This window comes from Vanellus vanellus (assembly GCF_965231255.1).
Source record: "Vanellus vanellus genome assembly, chromosome: 1".
Lineage (NCBI taxonomy): Eukaryota > Metazoa > Chordata > Aves > Charadriiformes > Charadriidae > Vanellus > Vanellus vanellus.
This window is the reverse complement of record NC_138905.1, coordinates 136,242,822-136,264,839: the sequence shown is the minus strand read 5'-3', so window position 1 is coordinate 136,264,839 and position 22,018 is coordinate 136,242,822. Positions and strand designations below refer to the sequence as shown.

General features: G+C 48.6%; 1 protein-coding gene across 1 annotated transcript in view; it reads left to right on the top strand.

Annotated features, from left to right (window-relative positions):
* Positions 1 to 9,691: 9,691 nt before the first annotated feature.
* The window catches only part of NHS (NHS actin remodeling regulator), a gene marked incomplete at its 5' end in the record, with an annotated part of 263,156 nt that continues 250,829 nt past the window's right edge, over positions 9,692 to 22,018 (top strand). The window contains one exon of the mRNA XM_082485623.1: positions 9,692 to 10,091. Coding sequence (XP_082341749.1) covers positions 9,692 to 10,091 — 400 coding nt within the window. The remainder of the gene's footprint in view (positions 10,092 to 22,018) is intronic.

The following is a 22,018-nucleotide window of genomic DNA, read 5'->3' as shown; positions in this document are numbered from 1 at the left end:
TTTAAAAAAAAATAATTATTGCAAATAACTTTCACAGTGCCAGAACACTAAGTTTTGCAGTATCTTTTGAGTGCATCTATGGTAAATACATCACAACTTTGCTGGATTCTCGATCCCAGAAGTCAATGAGATGTAAAAGAAAATCCCAGTTAACTCATATCTGAGTTTGGGTCTCTTTTTTCTTCATGTAGCCAGCTATCAGTGGAGTTTCTTCTGATTCTCCTTCGTATCCTATTTTCTGCATTACTTTATATTCTTTATGGGGTGACTACATGTATGCTTGTGCCACGGTTTCAACAGTGTTTACAAAATCAGCACAGCTAACTTTAAACTAGTTAGCTTTGGAATCTGTTACAGGTCAAGAATGGCAGCGTGGAGCTCACCTGTGATTTTTATGTTTGGCTTTTGCAATGGGTCTTACAGCTAAATTGCTGTTGATGCTAAACTAGCAAGCTCAGTGATCTCCATGCCATGCTTCAGTCCTTGCTATGAGTTCATAGCCTGGCTTGTCTAGCATGAGTCTCCACTGGTCTTGCCTTATTTTACATCGGTAGCTCATGTGATTCCAGGGGATATATACCTGAGCCTTACCACCGACCAGACATGACTTTTCCAAAGCTGGGCAGCAGCTCCTCGCCCCTGCTTACAGCCCACTGCCAGCTCTGGAGCCCCCAACATAAGAAAGACGTGGACCTGTTGAAGCAGGTCCAGAGGAGGGCCATGAAGATGATTAGAAGGATGGAGCACCTCTCCTGTCAGGACAGGCTAAGAGAGTTGGGGCTGTTCAGCCTGGAGAAGAGAAGGCTCCGGGGAGATCTTATTGTGGCCTTCCAGTACCTAAAGGGGGCCTACAGGAGAGCTGGGGAGGGACTTTTTATCAGGGAGTGTCATGATAGGATGAGGGGTAACGCTTTTAAACTGAAAGAGGGTAGGTTTAGATTAGATATTAGGAAGAAATTCTTTCCTGTGAGGGTGGTGAGACACTGGAACAGGCTGCCCAGGAAAGTTGTGGATGCCCCATCCCTGGAAACATTCAAGGCCAGGTTGGATGGGGCTTTGAGCAACCTGGTCTAGTGGGAGGTGTCCCTGCCCACGGCAGGGGGGTTGGAACTAGATGATCTTCAAAGTCCCTTCCAACTCTAACCGTTCTATGATTCTATGAATATGCTTGTAGGCACGTGCTGCGGTTGTGCTGGCACGGCTGCACACCTCACACCTTTCTGAAGCAGGGAGGGCTCCATCCCCGACCCAGCCCGGCCGCCTCTGAGACGCATCCCAGCTGAGGCTACCGGGGCGAAGGGGGAAGGAGCTGTTGGTGGGGTCTCAGCCTCACAAACCAGGGGCTACAACTCTACATCGGGGATGCGGACCTGACTCCGCGTTTGGTCTCTGGAGTGCTAAACTTCCCTCTGCACGCTGCTGTGCCTGGCAGCCCCAGCCTCCCTCCCCGTTCCTGTGCGACCACAACCACAGACTCGCTGTCGACGCCTCCAGAGAAGAGAGAACAGGCCTCAGCCTGCGCAACTTCTTCATTAGTGCTGCTTGAAGCCATAATTAGATAATATGAGAGGGTTTTCCTCTTGCCAGCAGACAGACTTAATGCACAAAATCTGAAGTAATAATTTTAAGTATACTGCGGCTCAACTATAAACAGGATAGGGCTGTTTTTTTTTCTGTACACAAGGAACAGAGCCCATTAGGCAGAACACAGAAAGAGTAGATATAAAGGTGGGTAACTGTATAATAGCTCTGTTTATCCTTAAAATAAATGCAGACTCTAATGACATTCCATTATTTAACATGTTTCTCCATCTCTCCAAAACCCCAAAGAGATTTCAATTTCTCTACCATATTTTTCTGGTTTAAGAGCAGATCACTAATTACGCTTCTATAAACTTTGTTTTCCTTTGAAACAGTAATCACTTCATCAGGCTTTTCCTATTATGGTGCATTTTCAGACCACTTAAAGTATTACTTGTAGGTTAAACAAAACAGGAAGACGATTTGACCGGCCATGATGAGACCACAAGTGGCCTCCAACTAAAAATGATTTATAGCAGATGAAGATTCTTCTTAAAAGCTGGACCACTGGCTCTGCTTCCAGCGCTGGTACTGCCACGTGGAGGAACTATTCAGCCTGCTCAAGGGTACGAGCCAGCCTTCGCTGCTTGACAGTAAGAGTTAAAATATTAGTGTTTGGGGTGCCTTTCCCTTCTGTTGGTGGAGGTTGGAAGCACTGCCAAGCCACTGAGCGTAAAGCTACACTTTTTGTCTCCGTTGTGGACAAAGACGTGGAAGAAGGAATTAGCCCACCTACTAAGTAATTATTTATCTTTTGTTATTTTGATTTCTTTCAAAATCAAAGACTTACTCCTGGCAGACAAGCTTATATTCATAATGGAAATCATACAGCTGGAAAGAGTACGTGCAGGGCAGCATGAGCTTTTCCATTTATTTGCCCCGATGGTCTTCAAACCTGATTTGCTCCCTTTTTTGCTATCTTGGACCCCTGGAGCATGGGCTTTCTGATAAATTAAGCTCCTGCCACACTGAGCTGGAATATGGCCTGCACACCGCAGGCCAGAGCTTGAAATACCCTAACACGCTCTGCCTCACGAGCCTGGAAGCGTGAAACCAGCCTGCTTTGCTCTTCCTCTACTGGAATCCACACCAGCCAGCCCATCGGCAGGAACTTGCCTAAAACCACCAGGGGATGGGCAGTATGAGGCGTTGCAAGGAAACCCGCGAGGTAGACCTACCTCTCTCAGGCAGGCAAAGCTGGCTTACTCGGTGAGCCAGGCTCTCCAGGGAGCATCCAGGGCCGAGTGAGATAAGGTCATGCCAGAACGCAGAAAGGTACAGGCGAGGCGAACACCCACCCGACCAAACCGAAGTTCCTCCCTGCTGGGAGAAGCAGTGGGAAGCGCGGAGGCACTGCCCTGACCTGGCCCTCCCCAGAGTAGGTTCTTCTTCAGCTCCTCACCAGGAGCCTAAGGGGTGGAAGTGACATTTCACCGGCCTTGATTTGGTGACATGAACTGCAAGCTGGATTGACAGCAGAATACAGAAACCTGAAATTACTTCCACATTTAAACTGTATGATAGAGAGTTAGGTGCAGTCAGCATGTGCCAAATTATTTTGGAAGTGTACAAACGCATGTTGTTAATATTGAACAAATGATCATCTGTGGATGATGGGGATTTCACCTTCTGTTCCCAATAAATCTTCCTTTCTCGAGGCTAGTGTTGCTCCCACTGTCCTGATACAGGCAAAATGTCAGCTGAGTTCAGCTGGGTCCTGAACCAAGACTGCAGACTTGGCTTGATGTGCACAAACCGCCTGATGCCAGCAGGCGAAATTAAAGAGAACAGTGAAAATACCCACAACATGCAGGTTAAACCCCCACTGCTATCAAATCAAGTGTAATTAAGAAGTCGGAGCAACAAAGAGGGTAGATGGATCTCACACTGGAAGTAAAACATCTTCTTTCTCCCTCCTGTTTCCCTTGAGTGGATTATATTTCTTTGTAAAGGACACAGTTTATTTTTGTCTGGCTCTCCTTTTATTGTGATTTCTTAAGGTATAACCACCTTTGTTAACTTTTTGTCATCCTGAATGTTCCCAATCTGTATTGTAGAGATCCAATTAACCGCTCCTCTGCATAGGCTGGAGACAAGCTTCATTGCACTCCAGCCAAGGTCACTGGTAGTTTTGCCCTACGCTTCCCTCAACAGAGTTCTCCTATATAAAATAGAGCCTGACTTTAGCTTGAGAGCTCTGTCATCTGAAGAAGTAGCCACCTGTCCTTTCCTAAAACACAGCAGCAGAGCTCACGTGGTAGAGCCGAGCTTCCCTGAAGTCCAGCTTGGAGCTGGAGGCCACTCCAGCAGCGCAGTTACTCTGCCGTGCTGTGTTCTGGTACAGAGCCTAGGAAAGGCATCCCAAATGTCCTCTACATAACTCTCTACTTCTGAGAAGCCAAACTGAGAATCAGTATTCTCCAGGATAACGGTGTGGTTACTCACACTCATCATATTACAGCAGTTGGAACCATTCAATGTCTTTTGAGGGACCCTGGAGTTTGCCAGCAATTCCCAACTTCGTTTTGATTTGGTCTTTGATTTATTGCATATTCTTAACCATTATTATTTTTAAAGGCTTAAATGATAACCGTATTTAAACAGCTTTCCTTTTTTCTTCCTCGACATCTCCCAGTGCTAGCAGTCAACGGATTGTATGAATGTGAAACTAATATTGATATCAAAGGAAATCGCAGCATTGGCTGTTTGGGGGGATGCTCCAATGAGGGTTTTTTCTGACAAGCAATGCCAGGTAGTACTGATGGAAAACATTCAGTAGGTGTGCACTTAACATGAACTTGCTAGAAAGATAAGGAAGTTTCCTTATTAAAACAGACGTTTCTTACTAATAAAATTCAATTAGCATGTCAGCCTTGACTTCAGGCACATTTAAAAGGAAGTGTCAATTTAATAATCCCTCTTTGGTTTGAAATGTCATCCCTACTCTGATTACAAGTAAACTCTATAACAACTATAATTAAGAGAGTTTGGAGAAAGGGAGTTCACTTGCAGTTTTTTAATTCAGTTTTGCCTGCACTGTATGATTTGTAGCACCATGTAGAGTCCAATTATTCCTTTTGCTACAGGTACAGGCGCTCCTGCGGGCCCTGCACTTCCCACGCTTAAACCAGTGGCTGCAACAGCGGGGTCATCGTTTAAGAGTGAAAAGGTTTATGGCAATACAAATATTAACAACCGCCAGAAAGAGCGGCAGCGGGCTGGATCAGTGTGAGCGCAGGAGTGCCTAGGGAAATGCAGTCAGACAGGAGAGAGAGATTAACGCAGAGAAATGCTCGCTGCTCTGATGCCCGTACGTGTCCTCACCGGGAGGCGCGCGGGAAACAGCTCTGCTGGGAGCAGTGAGGAAAAAGGGTGCCCGGGCCCGGAGGACAAGAGAAAATTCAGTACAGCATTAGTGGTGATGGCAAATGGTAGCAACAGTGTATTTGTGAGTATTGTGAGTGATCACAGGGGCGAGGATGAACAGGGAATATTCATACCTCTACCTATCCATACCTATTCACGTAGCAGCTCCTAGAAGAGACTTGTGGTCTCTTGCAGGCTTTGTAAACACTTCTATAGCTGTTTGTGCCAATAAAGTCATACAGAAGCAGGAACTAGAAGATGATGCGTGCTTCAGTGCGTTAGCAGTGTTGCCTTCAAAGGCCACATCATATTGAAGGGTGACATCACCTCTGTCCCCCAAACAGATGAGTATTTTGGGGAACGTAGGACATATTGCTGACATCTGAATTACCAGCCTGTTGCCTGACTAAGCCATTCAAACCCCAGGGAGCCTCTTCAGCAAAAGTATTTCCCAGCTAAAATCCTAATGTCCCATGTTTTGGACATGATCTTAACATGTTCCTGCTGAAACAAGCTGGCAGTGCTGAGAGTCTGCAATGAGCAGGTCCAGACGCAAAGGGAACTGCCCTGACTGTGCTACTTTCCTGCCTTACGGGCTTTTACTTTTAGCGTGGTCTTGGTGTGATCAACAAACGTCACTAAGTGCAGAGTGGCAGCTGAACCTTGAAGGGAGTTTCCGAACAAGGATACTTTTTGCTAGCCTAAGTGGGTACAGGTTTGGTAATGTTCTGTCTGTGACATCTTTGCTGAGAACAAATAAGCGATATATTTGGGGCGGGGGTGGGGGGGGGGGCAGTTAACACCAGCAATGACAGATTCCACGTTATGGTCAAAAGGCCACAACTTCATTAATATGATGCCCAAAGGCATCCTCCTGACAGCCGTGGAAAGAGGAGGAAATGACAATAGCCTCCAGCACTCATCAGCCTCTCCTCCCTTTCTGGCACTGCAGAACAAGACATACTGCAGCAGGCCAGAGCAGCCCCGCCACACCGGCTGAGGTTGCCTAATCCCACCTCCCTGTTTTCCTTTAGCTCGCTGCAGCAGGGAGCCAGATTCCTTCTGGTCTGCCAGTGGTCCTGCCCTCTATCTCCGGCAGCATGAACATCCCCCTAGCTGGGATCGATCTAAAAATCACACCTCAGCAAGGATAGCAGCAGCAAATGCAAGCCAGGGCATGGGCACAGCTGCCGCCCGGGGGTGGGCAGCCGCACAGCAGCTACTGTGGGTTATGAGCAGATGCCAGCCTACCACCAGCACCACTGGTCAGAGATCAAGCAGGACCTTTCTTTCACCCCTTTTTGCGCACTCTTCCACCCTCATATTATATGCATCTCTGAAGAAAACTGTCATGCGGCCTTTCACTGCCATGGGTGAAAGCCAATGCTATCCACAGCAGCATCCCAGCCGAAATTTATGGCAACCAACACAGGGAATACAGCTCACACGTGCGCAAGAAAGCAGTACGGTCCAACAGGAGGCTTTTCCTGCCATAAATAAATACGTAAGGAACTGTTTCACATGCTTATCTCTGTTCATGACTGATATTCATCCTGACACGTCTCAATCTCCAAGGTCTGTAAGCGCTTCTTGAAATCTAGTGATGCGGAAGGTTGGCCCAGGCTGATACGTTCACAAATTAATACCCCGGGAAATACTCTTGAGGTTTAACTTCAGCCCAGGGAAGCTATCCCGCAGTCAGCAAAGAGGGACAGGCCCCTCCGAGGGGCACTTCAGAGCTGAAGCCTAACATTAAACATTCAAATTCTCTCATGGAAGATTTTTTTCCTCTCCTTTGACTCCAGAGACCCATCCTGTGAGGCTGAAGTTAACCTTTGGGACTGCTCCCCACTTACTACATCTGCTATTGAACAGACACACCAAGAACAATCCCAGGAGGCAGCCGAGAAGCTGCTGAACTTGGATTTGCACCACTGATGGAAAATATATAGCAGGTGTGTGACTGGGGCGAGGCGTTACCTGACCCCCCAGCACCTGCAGTGATAGGAGCTGCGTTCTGACCAAAGGAAACCCAGATGTCATCTCCACCTGCCTGCTGGAAAGAGCTGGCACCCCAGACCCCAGCTGTGTATGGAGTGTGTTCTCTTTGCAAAGAAAAACTAAGAAAAATGGCAACATCAACATTCAGGGAGGGAAGGACAGAAATGCAACGAGACCTTCAAAGTGAAGATACGCTCCCTATGGTGGAGATGCACAGACTTGGCAGGACCTGCCTCCTTTGAACAAGTTCACTCACGTGTGGCTTTGGCACTGGGCGCATCTCATGCTGCTGCATACAGAAGTCACACAATTGTCACGGGACTAGTAGTGTCCCTAAGGCGAGCTGTACCTTTCCAATTCTGGGACAAAGAGAGAGACCACGGATCCAACAGTAATGTGTAGTAGTAATAACAGACTGGGAAAAGTAAAGGAAAAGCAAGCGCTGGCTTCTGGTCGCTTTGCTAAGGACAAGTAGGGATACGCTGCAGGAACCAAGGCATTGTTTTTAAGGGAAGAAAGAGAGCTGCACAGCTCCTGTCCTGCCCGAGCTGGTCAGACGTGGTTGCAACTGGGAGGCCGTGCTAAGGCACAACCTAAATTCCTGCCTCTTGCAGATTTTACCTGTTATGAATGTTTCAACCCAGTGGCTCATTGGGGTGCCTGGGAGAGAGGCAGGACGAGTGCCTGAGCTGCTTTCCTCAGAGGTTGCTCCTGCCCCTGCCTGGCGAGTGCTGTAATGCTGTTTCCAACAGTTTTGACTCCTGTGGTCCTTTTCTTGTGACCCCACACCAGTTTGGATGGCTACTGCTCTTTCTGGAGCATTAAAACTTAACCACTTCCCCCCCCCCCCTTATGAATCTCACGTGAAATATTAAAATACCTTTCAGTGGCCTATAAATAACTTGCCGTGACTCCCACAGGTGGGAAGAGCAGTACAGTCCGTGCTCCATTACCAGGGCTGAAAGCCACCCTGCTGCGGAAAAAACTCTGAAGTATGGGGTACAAATGCCCCAATGATTTTAACAGCAGAGCCGAGAAATAACTTTAGTACCGCTTGAGCACTGCCCCTGGGTCTGTGACGGCTCTCGCATCCCTACCCACTCCCATTGGGTCATACCCGAACTTCAGCCCCCTCGGGAGGCGGGGGGAGGCGGTGCTGAGACTGGGGCAGGCAGGGGCAGGCTCTGCGCCCTCCTCCCCCTCTGAGCACAGGACCAGGGCTGCCCATTTCAAGCTGAGTTAGAAACTTGAGCCAAAGACCCGTGCTAACTCAGCACGGTGATGCGTTCTCCTTCCCAGAGGCACTGCTTGATGGCACGTGAACTGTCCACGCCAAAAGCCAGCGGTGGGGCCAGTAAAATTCATCAGCTCAGACTTTGAGCTATGCTAAAGGAACCGTATCCACCCTCTGGATTTAAGCTTGTGCTGTGAGCAGGTTGCTGTGCCCACAGAGCCCCGGGGTGTGCGTACCACTGGGCTGGTGGGGATGCTGTCTCCGGCACAGATATCTGCAACTCAGACTGTCTGACCAGTGGTAATTGAAAGCTGCCTGTATGTGGTCATGTAATGACAGACTGTATCACGACACACGTGTGCAGGGATGACAAGCTAAGGTCAAGTGGGCAAACTTAAGCTAACGTTTCCTAGCTGTGGGATGCCCGCGCTTGCAGCTGCTCGGCTCTCCTTTTACGGGAGCTCTTTCTGTGGTATCTTTGTATTTACCACTAATAATTTACAGTTTTCGTTCAGACTTCATGCCTGCTCATTAGGCACGATCAACTTTCAGGAGCATATGCTAAGCAAGCTCTGCTGTGCTGCCTCAGAACCAGTGCTCCTCGTCTGGCTGGAACCCAGTTTTCCCCGACACCCTCTAAGAAACCGGGTGCCCAAGTGCATCCACCTGAGGGTGCCGTGTCCCCGAGAGGTGACACTGGTGGGCAGGCACCATCCCCTGCAGCGGTCGGGCCTTGCTGGCTCGGGTTTCCTTTTGCTCTTCTTCTTCTTCTTCTTCTTCTTCTTCTTCTTCTTCTTCTTCTTCTTCTTCTTCTTCTTCTTCGCAGCGCTCCCGCCGGAGGGGACACGGGCTGGGGCGACCGCAGAAGAAACGGGTCGCCCCGACCCGGGCCGCGGTCTGCCCGGAGCAGCGGCCCCCGCCGGACCGAAGCCCCCGGTGCCTTCCCGGACCCTCGCGCACCGGGGCCGCGGCTCCCCCGCCGGCTCGGCTCCGCACGGCACGGCGGGCCCGGCAGCGCCTCCCCGCGGCGGCGGCCGCTCGGCACCGCCCCGGTCCCCGGCCCCGGCCCCCGCCCCCGCCGCTCTCCCCGGGCGGGAGGCTCGGCGGCTCGCTCCTCCTGGCGGCCGCCGGGATTCCTCTCTCCGTGTTTTCGGGCCGCCCCTTCACACCCGCCGCCGGAGCGGGACGGCGTGCGAGAGAGCGAGCGAGCGAGCGAGCGAGGCGGCGCGGATGCGCCCCGGCTCCCCGCGGCGGCAGCGGCGGCGGCGGCGGCGGCAGCGGCGGATGCTCGGCGGCGCGGCGGCCGGTCGGCAGCCCAGGAGCCCCGCGCAGGGAGGGAGCGAGGCGATGAGCCGCCCGCCGGCGGCCGCCCGCGAGTGACGGCGGCGGGGCAAGGAGCGGCGGCGGCGGCGGCGGCGAGGAGGAGGAGGAGGAGGAGGAGGAGGAAGGCAGCGATCCCCGCCAGTGCCCGCGGGAGCCCGGGAGAGCCCCCCGGCCGAGGGGTCGGCCATGCCCTTCGCCAAGCGGACCGTGGAGCCGCAGCGGCTGTGCCGGCGGCAGCCCGCCGCCTCCGTGCTGGAGGAGAGCTGGGGCGCCGAGCCGCCGCCGCCGCCGCGGGACCCGCCGCCGGAGGAGCCGGGGACGGCGGGCGAGGGCGCGGAGGCGGCGGGCGGCGGGGAGAGGGAGGCGGCGGCGGTGCTGATGGTGCTGGACCTCTGCTCGGTCAGCAACGTGGCCCTGTCGCGGATCCTCCGGCAGCTCTCCGACGTGGCCCGGCACGCCTGCACCCTTTTCCAGGAGGTCGAGGCTGACATCCAGGGCACCCACCGCCGCGTCCGGGCGCTGCACGGCCGCATCGCCGGGCTCCAGGGGGCTGTGCGCGGCCTCGACCCCAAGCAGGAGGCAGTGCGTAAGTACCGCGGGATGCTGCGCGGGGCGCTCCGCGGGATGCTCGGCAGCCCGGGGCGCCCGGCGGGGGGAAGCCACCCCTGCCCCCACCCCCCCGGTAGCCCGCCCTGCAAAGTTTGGGGCAGGAGCCCCGGTGGCAGGGTGGGAAGGGAGCCGTGATGTGGCGTGGCGTGGCGTGGCGTGGGTCGGGTCGGGTCGGTTCGGTGGGCGCCGCCGGGCGCCGCGGCGGTGCCGGCGGGAGGGATGATGTCAGTGGTTTGTGCCTTTACATAAGGAGCTGGCTGGCGGGGATCTCGGGGCGCATCTTCTGCAGCCAAGGGTTTGGCAGGGCAGGGGGCCGAGGTCTGTCTGCGGGGCCCCCCGGGGGGTGGTGGGGATGGGGGTGATTCCCCCGTCCCGGGCATCTTTGGGTGTTCTCCCTTTGCCGGCCTGTCCCCCTTCCCGGACAGATTTGCCTTCCCCCTAGAAGTATCTCTGACTTCCCGGTCGAAATTTTAAGCTCTTAGGTAGAAATAATAAAGCTGCTTCATCGTTAGCCAACTTTCGGGGCCATAAAATAAGGACGTTTGGTTAATGACTTCTTTCTGTTTAAAGAGTGGCCCTGAAGAGCCGGGGGGGCCGGGGGGGGGAAAGGGAGGGAAGGGAAAAAGATCAAGGCAATATGCGACTGGTGTTATGAGCCGTAAGTGCTTGAATCCTGCTTCTTCTCCACCCAAACTATAAAAGCGGTGACAGGCTCCATAATCGTAACAGCTGCTGATTTCTGCTGAATGTGGCTCGTGTTCACAGCAGTGTAATGATTTTGTACTCTCACGGGTGCATATGCTTCCCAAGCACTTGTGAATATGTATTTTTTTGATAGGTAGGGCTGTGGATTGGAAGTCTGGAATAGCAGAGATTGGTGTCGATCCTGTCCTCTTAATATCTGGTTTTGGAAAAGCAATAGCTTCAAAGGGGAATTTGGCTTTGTTTTTGCCTTCTGCTGTTCCCCTCTAAATTCCGAGTACCTCCAGTGAGTGCAGTGAAGTGAATTTACACCGGGGTAACTGAGAACATGCCCTTTTCTAGGTGTTTTTAATGAACATGCTGTTTTAAAAATCGTGCTCTTGTGTTTTCTCCCCTTTGGAATGGTGTGGAAATAATGAGTAACTCTTCCAGGATCAGTGAAGCTATGCTCATTAACAGAATCAAGCCTTAAGTATTCAGCGGTATTTAAACTACATCCTTGGCAGCTCTAGAGTGACTTTGCTAGTGATATATTAATATACAGCAACTGTAGATGAGACCAAGGGAGGCTTTCTGTGGTTTCAGGACGAGTGTGTAATCAGAGCAGAGTGCTGGGCTGTGATTGGAAACTGCGGTGAGAAGGAGGCTTTGCCGATGTAGTGAGGGAACTGTCTGAGGAAATGAAACTCCTTGTATCACATTCTCATCTGTAAGTCCTTTGAGCTGAGTAACTGTGCGTATATACTAATGTAAGTGAGAGCAGAGCTTAGCCTTTCTAATCTGTATGGCTTTTTTCTTTCTGGATTGTGCAAGTGCAGCTTGTTTTCAAATCACAGTGCAAAACCTTGATATTACAGCACAGTTATGTCATACGCTTAATTAGAGAGTCTGGCTTTACCCCTGTGATGATAAATGCAGAATCTGCTTCTTTGGTGTTCTTCTCTTTTCTTTTAAATCCTTCTCTCTTTTAGGAGGGGAGAGAGTTTTGGTCATGATCTTCCCTGCGTCTGCCCGCTGTTCCTCCTGCCCCCTGTATACAGTGCAATGTTCAGCGCAGTGCCGCTGGTAGAGCTGCAGATGTCCCTCGGTCTGGCCAGCCAAGGGTTCCTCCACAATGCCAGTCTTTGCCACTACCCATTCTCCAGTAGGTGTGTGCCTCGCCTCCAGCTATACAGCTGCTTGCAGGCATGTCGCTCAGTCCTCATCGCTTCTCTCCATGCAGTGTTATGATACGTTTGCTTTAAAGGTGAAAGTCTCCATACCAACCCAGTATGCGTGAGCAGTCAACTTCTTTGTGTGCTCCAGCTGCTCATCCAGTGTTGGACCAGCACAGCTGCATTTGCACAGTGCTACATCTGAACATCTCAACTGGGACGTGGAGCTGAACACCACCATTCTGCACATCTTCTCCGCGCATCCCCCCAAATCCATACCTATCCACAGCAACACCTCTCTTTGGCCTCCAGGCTGCTCAGTGTTCCCAAGGGCCAGATAAAACTGCCTGGCAGGAAGCTGCCCATCCTCGCTGTAGTGTATAATGATAGCGTGCTTTCATTCTGGGCTGACACCTCCTCCTTCATTATTGCTTTCAGCAAGACTATGCTTCTGTTTGTTTTAAGCATGAAGAACCTACGCAGTTCACTCCTGACAGTATTTCACTCAACTCACTGCACCCAGTTGTTTTTTTGAAACCAATCGGAGGTGGTCACAGGTCTGCCCAGGACCTTACCAGCATCACATTAAAGCATGCTGACTTCTGCCACCAGCAGCAGACATGGGTATGATGAGGTGGCCTCATGGCTGTCTTTTGGCTGTCCAGTCCGAATGGCACATCTAAGACTTAACTCAGAACTGGCTGGAGGTTTGGACTTGCACCACCACGTGGCGCAAGTTGGTGACAGGCATGCAGCCCCTGCACCCCTGTCGTGACTGTAATGGTCTCATTGGTTGCATATTGGGAGTGCGGAGGTGCTGGGCTGCTTGGCACATTGACAGAGTCACCGTGTGCTGGTATGTTAGCACCATGACAGTGCAGCCCAGCCACGTGTTTTTTAAGTACTCAGTTCAAAACTACTAGGCTGTCTTGCCACAGTGAGACATTCTTGATGTTCTAACACCAAGTGCAGCACAGTGATTTGAGAATAATGCTACCAGATGTGCCCTAGATACTGAGCTGTGACATTGGAAGGCCTTTTTCTCCATGCCTCTTAAGCCAGCTGGATTCTGAGATTCCCTTAGGAAGGCACAGTCTGGGTGAGGAAAAGGAAATAATGGGCCAACACCATCTCGGGAGCTACTGGAGCCAGTAGTTACAGGGGGCTTCCCTGGCCCCATCCCTTGCCCAGAATGCCATTCCTTGGCAATCGCAGAGGTGATACCGAGGGGAAGGGGAGCAGGAAAGGAGCTCTCTTGAAAACAGTATATTGTACAATTTTGCGTAATAATGTTTTTTATATTGAAAATTATGTATTGTTGTCTTCAAATATAATATCTATGTTGGGTTCAGGGAATATGAACAGAAAATTTAATTTGATTAAAAACAGCATTTTGCCAGTAATGCTTATCACTGCCACTATCATTTTCATGAGGCCTTAACATTTTCAGCTCTGTTGCTATCAAAAGTGGTGAACATTTGCAAGACTGGCTATGCTTTGCTTTAGGAAAAGTATTTAAACTCCTCTGCTGAGCTACTGGTAAAGGTATTTATTTACCTGTCTGTTGCTCTTTGTTTTTGTCACTGTTCAGAAGGCGTGATTGGAAAATCTTGTTAGGCACAAGAAAGGACTGATTCTGGGCAGTCGCAAGCAGGTCATCTTCAAAAACTCGAGGTCCCTCGCCTCTGCCTTCCCAGATGCTGCTTGTCCTTTCATCTTTCTTATAAGCCTCTGGCCAGCTAGCATCTTGCAAATATGAATCCTTCCCCACCCTCTGACTGGAAGAGAAACAAGGGTGAGAAATGTTTTCCTGCTCAGCTCCTGAACTAACTACTTTGCCCTTCTGCCACTGCAAGTACTTTACTGCTTTTCATCATGAGCAGCTCCAGGGTCTGCTTCTAAAGCAGAACCATGTGGGAATAACATGACTGTTGTCAGTCTGGCTGTTCCTCGGCGTTTTCTTATTACCAGCAAGAGAACTGAGCAGTGTGGTACTGCCCAGTTTTATTATTAGACGCTCGATTATCTTGGTAATACAGAAATGTAGGGGAAGTGCTGGATCTGTGTGTAGACTCGGGACTCGGTGCCTCCGTTATTATTTGCAAAGATGATTTCTCAGTGTAGGGGAGCTACAGATCTGGCAGTCTCAGTGGAATATTGTACGTTTCAGAAACTGATGCTGTAAGCCATCTTTCTTTCTGAATAATCGGCAATGACCGGGCAGCAGATTTTGAAAGCCCTAGTTAACGAGATCCTCTTTGCACCCTGGCATCCCGGAGAATTCCACACATTCCGGGCTTTTTTTTTTCTGAAAGCACCAATGTGTTACCCGTAGCCAGTCTTTCTAAAAGCCGTATCGTTTCCAGTAGTTGCCTGTTGTATCTTCATTGCTCCGCTTTTCCATTCCTGCTTTTCCTACGTGCTTGCAGTTAGTGATACGGCTGCTTAGAAGTGTGGGGATCTCCCGTGTTACTCTGCTCTTCAAACGCCCCCGGATCTCTGCAGTGAGCTCCCCTAAAGGTTTTTCCTCTTCCCTGAAGTGTCAGTATTGAGAGAAAAAAGACAGCTGTGAACGGATTCTTTATAATTTTAGGCTCTGCATTAATTTATTCTGTTTGATTGAAGCTGGTTACTGAGAACAGCCTGGTTAGTTTCACTTTTGCTTTTAGTCTCTTTCATTGTGCTTTTTAGGTGATTTTGTTTTGATTTTGTTTGGTTTGGTTTTTTTTTTTTTGTTTTGTTTTTACACACTGCTCTTCTGTTCGGGTTTTGAGCACTGCAGGGAAATGTTTAATCAATTGTAAGGCTTTTATGTGCCTTCTGCCACAATCCTACCATTTTTACATAACATATGTTGGACCCAAAGCTCATCAGACCATGCCTCTCCTCCTTCTTGACTTGACGGGCTGAAGCATCAATTGCTGCTGAAATGGCATCTAGAAACTCTAATGCTTCCGTCTCAGGATACGGTTGCATTGTGAGGCCATCCCAGGCTAACTCTTGGTGGGCATCCTCGCAGAGATCTTCAGGCAGGTACATAAGACCTTAAGAGGAGGTGTCATCTTGAAAGAAAAGAGAAGCAAGTGTAAGTTGAGTAGATAGGTGCTGCACTTTATTCCAGCTTCGCAAAATCATAGAGAATTTAAAGAGCAATTTGCATTGTATGGATTTTCTGTTGTGCTGAGGCACAACTGTAGACCTCCGTGTGTTGGATACATTTATGTAAAAATATCTCGGATACTGCTGGAGACAAATCAGAACAGATTTCTAGCTTGCCTTAACTCTATATTGTAGCGCTTTACAGCGTATAAGCGTATCGAAGCGTAAGGGTAGTTACACTAGCGTAGCCTGGGGGCACATGAGGCACAAGGATATATTCAGAGCTCCCTTTGTATATTGAAATCATATTAATTGGCAAATCCCTGTTGGGTGCAGAATAGAACCTCCAAAGAAAAGGAGAGTTGTATGCTGGACATAGTAATCCGTCGCCTTCAGCTTTGTGTCCTGCCCCTGCCCACATGGAATGACACATCCTCTCCACTTGTCCTTTTGGAAAAGGAGAAAAGCTTATGGCTTTACTTGCCAGGTGTGTTTTTTTGGTGTTGTGCCGGTTGCTGCGTACTCGTTTGCGTTAGAGAACTCGCCTCTCTGGTGCACTTGACTGTAGTTTGCCCATGAATGCAAATAACCCAAGTTGTGGGTGTGGGGAAGTTGGGAGAATTTCCTCAGTGCTTGTCTTCTTCTAAATGCAGAGGGTTGATGGCAAGTTAGCAGAGTCAAAAGGAGCAGGTGGCCAAAGCATGGGCTTTCCTGCTTACCTTTACTGCTGTCAGAACGGCAAAGGAACAGAGGAAGAAAAACCTGCTCGCATAAGGACCCCCTCCCCATCTTACCCTAACATTAGCTAGAGCACCATTAGCTAGAGTACCGTCATTTAGGAGAAAGATTCCTTATCTTTGTTTACAGAAGAGCAATAGAAGACCTTTTACACAAGAACACGAGCGTTCAGAGGCTGGGCTTGAGAGATTTTTTTTTCTCATCCATTTAGTACATGATAGAAGGTAACAGGATGGGATTTGTCAGGTGGCTTTGGCAGGGATTAAATGCTTTGGAAGTTGTCACCTTCAGTCACGTTGCCTTGTGGAAAGCAGACTCTGGCCTCTTTGCAGATAAAAGCAGAGTGTAAAATTCTTTGTCCCACTGAGGTCAGTGAGACTCTCTGTAAGAAGGCTCTTGCCTTGAGAGAACTCATTGCTCAGGTGGACTCAGTAGCCTTTATCTGTCACAGCCTGGTAGCAGATGAATAGCAGGCAGCTGTGGCTTTCCTCTGAAGCCATCCCCTGTTATATAGATGTAAATCTTCAGAAATTTTGCCGAATCTCATTACTTGGTCTTCCATTGGTAAAGTATAAAGGCCTTCGCTGTTCTGTAGTTCCTTGCTTTTCATCCCACAACTGGTACTAAAACTGATGTGACAGGTTTGAACTGTTTGGGAATTTTGTTGCTAGATGGAGAGCCTGCCAGTCAAAAGGGCTGATATCCAAACAAATTCAGAGCTGGATTCCCACCTCGCTGCAGCTATATAGCTGTGTAATCTCATAATCATTAGTGGAACTTATTTCTGGCTCATACTCAAGAGCCAAGCAAGGGTCTCCAGTGGGCTTATTAGAAATCCTGGTGGAAATGGCTTAACTCCTTTAAGACCAACGAGGTCTCCTTTACACAGGAGTAAAACTGCAGAGAAGATAGAATCAGGCCCGTAAGAGACTTAGACTTGCTGTGGATCTGATGGTTTAACAGAAACACTTCCCATAGCCCCTTTAAAACTCCATGCTTCTGTTTAAAAGCCTTTGTAATTTAATTTATGTGTTCATATGGAAACATAAGATTGAGTGTTGCAGTGAAATCAATGGAGTCATTCCTACTCTTGGTTAGTTCCCCTGCTGATGCGGGAGAGATCTGGAGATTAAGAAATAAGCGGACTCTGATAACTTACTGAGGGCACAGGGAGGTCATTCACCTGTTGATTCACATGCATAAAAGACAGTGATTTTCCCTTTATGAAAGATGAAGGGGCTGGAGTGTTTCCAAAAAACTCTTGCATAGTTCTCAAATGTCCTTGCACTGAGGGAAGGACTTGTGGGAAGCAAATATAAATATCCCATGTAGCGGTGCCACTCAACTGCTGTTCTGGATCAGCAGAATCAGGTTTTGTTGACGTTTCTTAACGTAGGTTTACCTGTTCTGTGGCTTGAGTTTCAAGGATCGGGTTCTGGCTGGTCTGGCAGAGGTATGCAAAGGTGGGGAGAAAAGAGGAGAAGCCCTTACTGGTCCCTGGCGTGAGTGGGTCCCGGCCTCTCCTTCTCCCTTCTGGCAAAGGCGGACTTCTTAAGCGTGGCTGTTTCAGGGCAGCACCTGGCTCTTCCTCCCTCCAAACTGGGCAGCAAAAGAGATGGAGTGCAGGGGAGCGCCAGCTGCTCTAAAAAGCCCCTAATCTGACACATTTCCTTCACACATGCCTCGACGTGTTGTACCCAAATCAAGCGGGGACCCCCAGGGAGCTCTTAAAAGGAATGTTAGGATGCCCAAAGTGGGGGGGGGAAAATATGACCAGCCTATGAGAATAATACACATATACGTTTTAAAAGCATCGTGGCAGGGTTGTGTGGTCTGAGTCAGAGAGCTGGGATTTTCAAAAGCTGTTCTTTCCAATCACTTGGCATCTCTGTGTAATCGGAGGCTGACATCAGACTCTCAATTGGAACTACTTGAGCTATTAGGCTGTGAAGAGCAGAAACTCTCTGTGTTACCCAGTGTGTGCGCGGGGGGGGGGGGGGGGGAGGGAGGTTTTTTCACTTCCTTTGATGTATTAGCATCAAGAGAGGGAGTCTTTGCTTCATTCCTAATTGCTTCTCGTCTTTGAATTTATATACCAATATGTAAGTAACAGCAAAGGGAGATAGCAGAATTTATAAAAAGTTCAAAAAGGCAGGGCTTAGAGCATGATTAAAATAAAAGATAGCATACAGTCTGTGCTGTTTTTAGCTGAAATATCTCCCTAGAATACTTTCCATTTACATTCTCATTATATCTAACTGCTTCTAATGCACTGCTTAGTTTAACAACTGGCATGTTTTTAGGGTAGATTTTATAGGAGATATACACCCACTGTGTTCTTAACTCAAGACTTTAAATTGCAGTATCTGTATTGGACAATCATTTCTTATACCTTCTTGGCTGAAGGCAGGAAGAAAGCAACAGTGATGGGAACCTAATTAAGCCTGTGGTTTAATTACACCAGGAGCTGTGTGCTTGAAATGCTGCTCGATTCAATGAGTGCTGCGTGGCACTGCCATGTTAAGTCCCAGCAGAGAATGACATATTTTTTTTTAATAGGATCACTGTAAATCTTACAAAGCCACTGTGGTTTTCTCTTTCTTTTCAGCTGCCAAGGCAGTTGGACTTTGAACTACAGCCGCTCAGACCGAGTCCCTGAGAAAGTTTGGAGGAGCCGTCGTGCTAGCGTGTGCATGTGATTAAGGGGAACGAGCATAGGGCGGTGTGTTTGTGCTATAAATATGCATAGCTTGTGCAGGCCTCTGCAGCTTTTCCCCCTGCCTTCTCAAAGTTTTTTTTTTTGTTAGCTTGAGGATGTTTGAAAAGACCTTTAAGTTGGCCTGGACAGAGGGCGAGTTGAGGGGAAGAGGTGCTAATCCTTCTCCTTGAAGATGTGTGTATCGGTGGCTGTAGAATCGGGCCATTTTTAGGAGTAAAATATGCAGGGTGCATTGAAAAATTCCTCTGCGTCCACAGGCCTTGGACCTGCTTGAAAGGCAAAACTGGCCTCTCTGTGCATGCTCCATTTGGCCTGTATTTTATTTTTTTTTTCCCCAAAAAAAGGTATTGCCGAGTGGTGTTCTCTTCAGATGGTCTGTGACTGCCTGTGATTGCAGAAATCAGATCTTATTGGTGATGGAGCTCTGGGTAGGCAGCAGTAACTCACTGTGATGATGCTCCGAGGCAAACTTTTCTTAAGATGGTATACACGTTTCACTGCATCCAGTATTTAGTGAGATATGACAAGGGGCGATTTCATTTTAAGTGAAATGAGAGACTAATTATAATTAAATACTTATTGTGCAAATCAGAATGGGTTCAAAGAGCGGGTACTACCCAGCTCCATTTTTTCTCCCTGTAAAGTTTATTTACTTGCAGGAAAAAGAGGGCCAGTTCTTGGCATAGGTATGGTCTTTTCTTCAGTGAAGCGGTTTTTGGTGAAGTGCTACATACAGGAGGATAGTCAAGAGATGTATATTAATTCATTTCTCAAAAAGAAAAGCATATATCGTGGCTTGACCAGACTTTCACATGCCCAGCTCTTACCCTGGAAGCTACGTAGCTCTGCACAGTCCAAGTTTTGAATGCAAGCATTTTTTTTTTTTTCTCCTTGTTTTTTGAAGGGGTGAATTTCTCATACTTATCCAAAACCTCTTCTGGCTCAACAGCACAACTGCTGCTGCTTTGGGCTGTGCTAAACACAGCTCCCCTGGCCTTCCTGTACCCCAGCAGCTAACAGCGTCACAGAGGCTCCTATCTCAGCGTGCTGAAGAGATCCCACCTCCCCTCCCGTATGGACTCTGTTTCGCTGCAACAAGTATTGCTGCAGGAACCTGAAGTCTTGGCCTCTGCAGCAAATTGCCTGAAGTCTCGCACACCGTTAGCATGCCGAAGTCGAATTTTCCCCGTAGGATGGGTTATTCTGACAACAGCATTTTTAGCCTGGTTTCTTATCGAAACAAGTGTTGAGGAATAGCACGCTCTGTGCGTGCATAGCAGGGGAGGGGGTGGGCAGGCCTGTGTCTCTCACACCAGCCATTGAGAAATTTTGTATCTGTTATTCGACTACAATCGCAACTACATTGCCATGGTGTAGAAATCATAAAAGAGGCTGCCAGGTAAAGGAGAGAACAGACTATTCCTGCTGCATTTGAAGGAAGGCTTGTTCTTTATTAGACACTAGAAAATCCACTGGGGAAAGAATCCCATATAAATGTTCCAACGCAATAAAAAAAAGTGCTCCAGTTGGAGCTCACATTTTCTTCAGTGTGAAAGTCAGTCCTTCGCATGACATAAAAGCTGGAGAAAACCAGGCTTCATTAGTTCCGCTGCTTGCAAAACTGCTTGTTCGTATTCCTTTTTCCCCTCTAGAATTACTGATTATTTCTTTTCAATTTGAATCTTTTTTTTTGGAAACTTACGCCTTGAATGACTTTCCTTTTGGGCCATCCTATCCATCACTCCTCTTTTCATGATGGTTTCACAGGGGATGCAGCTACGCTTTTACCTCTACCTTAATGGCAAAGGCAAACCCCCCTCATTGTGAGAATGAACAGTATTAATTTTTATGACTGTGGTTTATTTTCCATTGATTATCTTTAATGTGATGCTGTCTTGTTCGGTTAATAAACTACCGATAACCTGCTAAGGTTTAATTAACCCCCTCCCCCAAACATAACCTGCTTTTAATAGATGTTGTAAATGCATTCATTGTGCCTGGCACATTAAAATCACTGGTTTAAGTTCCTTTACATTCAAATTGCACTCTAGCTAAAGTATATTTTGTGGCAATCATCTTGTCATTACTCCGCTAATAGCCTAAAATAAGTACCACTACATCATGACTTCAGCAATATTTTTTGGCCTCTGTTACAGCTGCCACGGGCTCGATTCAGCCTTGGTGCCCAGACAGAGGTTGGATGAGCTGTGTTCTGGACAAAATCCTCCTAATGGAGACTTAGGAGGCTCACCTGAAGATTTACCATTAATTCTCTGTCGCTGTTAGCTGGTGTGAATTGGTGCCCAGAGCCCTCAAGCGGTCCCTTTGCAAGCCGGAGTGGCAAAGCAGCGCTAGTTCACGCGCAGATGCTTCCAGTTTCATTCTTGCTCACTCCTGGGCCAGCCGACGTGCCCAGGGCAGGGCTGTAGGGCTGGGCCACTGCCTGGGGCATGGGGCTACCCAGGCAGCAATATATCTGCTACCGGCCAGCCGTGCAACCCGTCCCTGCACAGCAAGGCAGCGGGGTGGTGGTGAGACAGCCGTGTTGCAGATGCGCAACCAGATGCGCAGTTGCCAGCCGCGTGCACCAGGCGCTGCGGTGCTCTGGACCAGACCTGTTTGAAGGAAGCTAGCTGGGGCGCCTGGGAGGTGAGCTAGGATGGCAGCCTTCACCACGGGTTGACTGCAGACGAGGCTGACTGGCCATGTCTGACAGAGGAGGAGGAGAGACGCTGAAGCAGGCTGTGCTCAGAGTTCCCCTTGACGCTTGGCCTCCTTTAAAGTATGACCCAGGGTATTTACCCAGCTTGCACTGTCATCTTTTTTAGGGACCTCTGTCAATACATGCAAAATTTACAGGGCAATTCTAGATCAGATCCAGTGATAAAATCATCTGCCTACAGGTATGGTATGGAAATAAGCACCCTGATTTGAGGAACGCTGGGTCTATACGTGAGTGACTGGGTTACAGCTACCTTCGGCAGTTATAATGTGGCTATTCATTTATGAAATTGTCCAAGTGGAACTTAACACAAATTATTAATGTAGATTGGAAGTATTTTTCATTTATCTGCTTGTTCCTAAGTGCTGTACTGAAGAACACAGCAGAATGGCAATTTGTTAAATGAAATGAGAGGGAGCTGCAAAATCCCACAGCTCGGGGTGATTATTTATTTCCTTTCTAGAGTTTTGTTTCCTGTTTGGCTGTAGATCTGACCTGATAAGCAGCATCTTGGACTGTGAGGCTAAAAGGTTCTGTTACCATAAAATAAAAGAGCGTGCCCAATTTTGTACAGACCTTTATAAACAATTATTGAAATAGAGGAGGCTTGGATAGCACCTTCTTCCTCAAAATTCTATGTCACTAGAAGAAGAACACCTTTCTATATATCTATATATATAAACACATAGCTAGATAAAGGAGGAAGACCATTTGAAAGACTGGACAAGATAATGTTGATCACTGAGGTTAGAAAAGCTTAACAAAGGGGA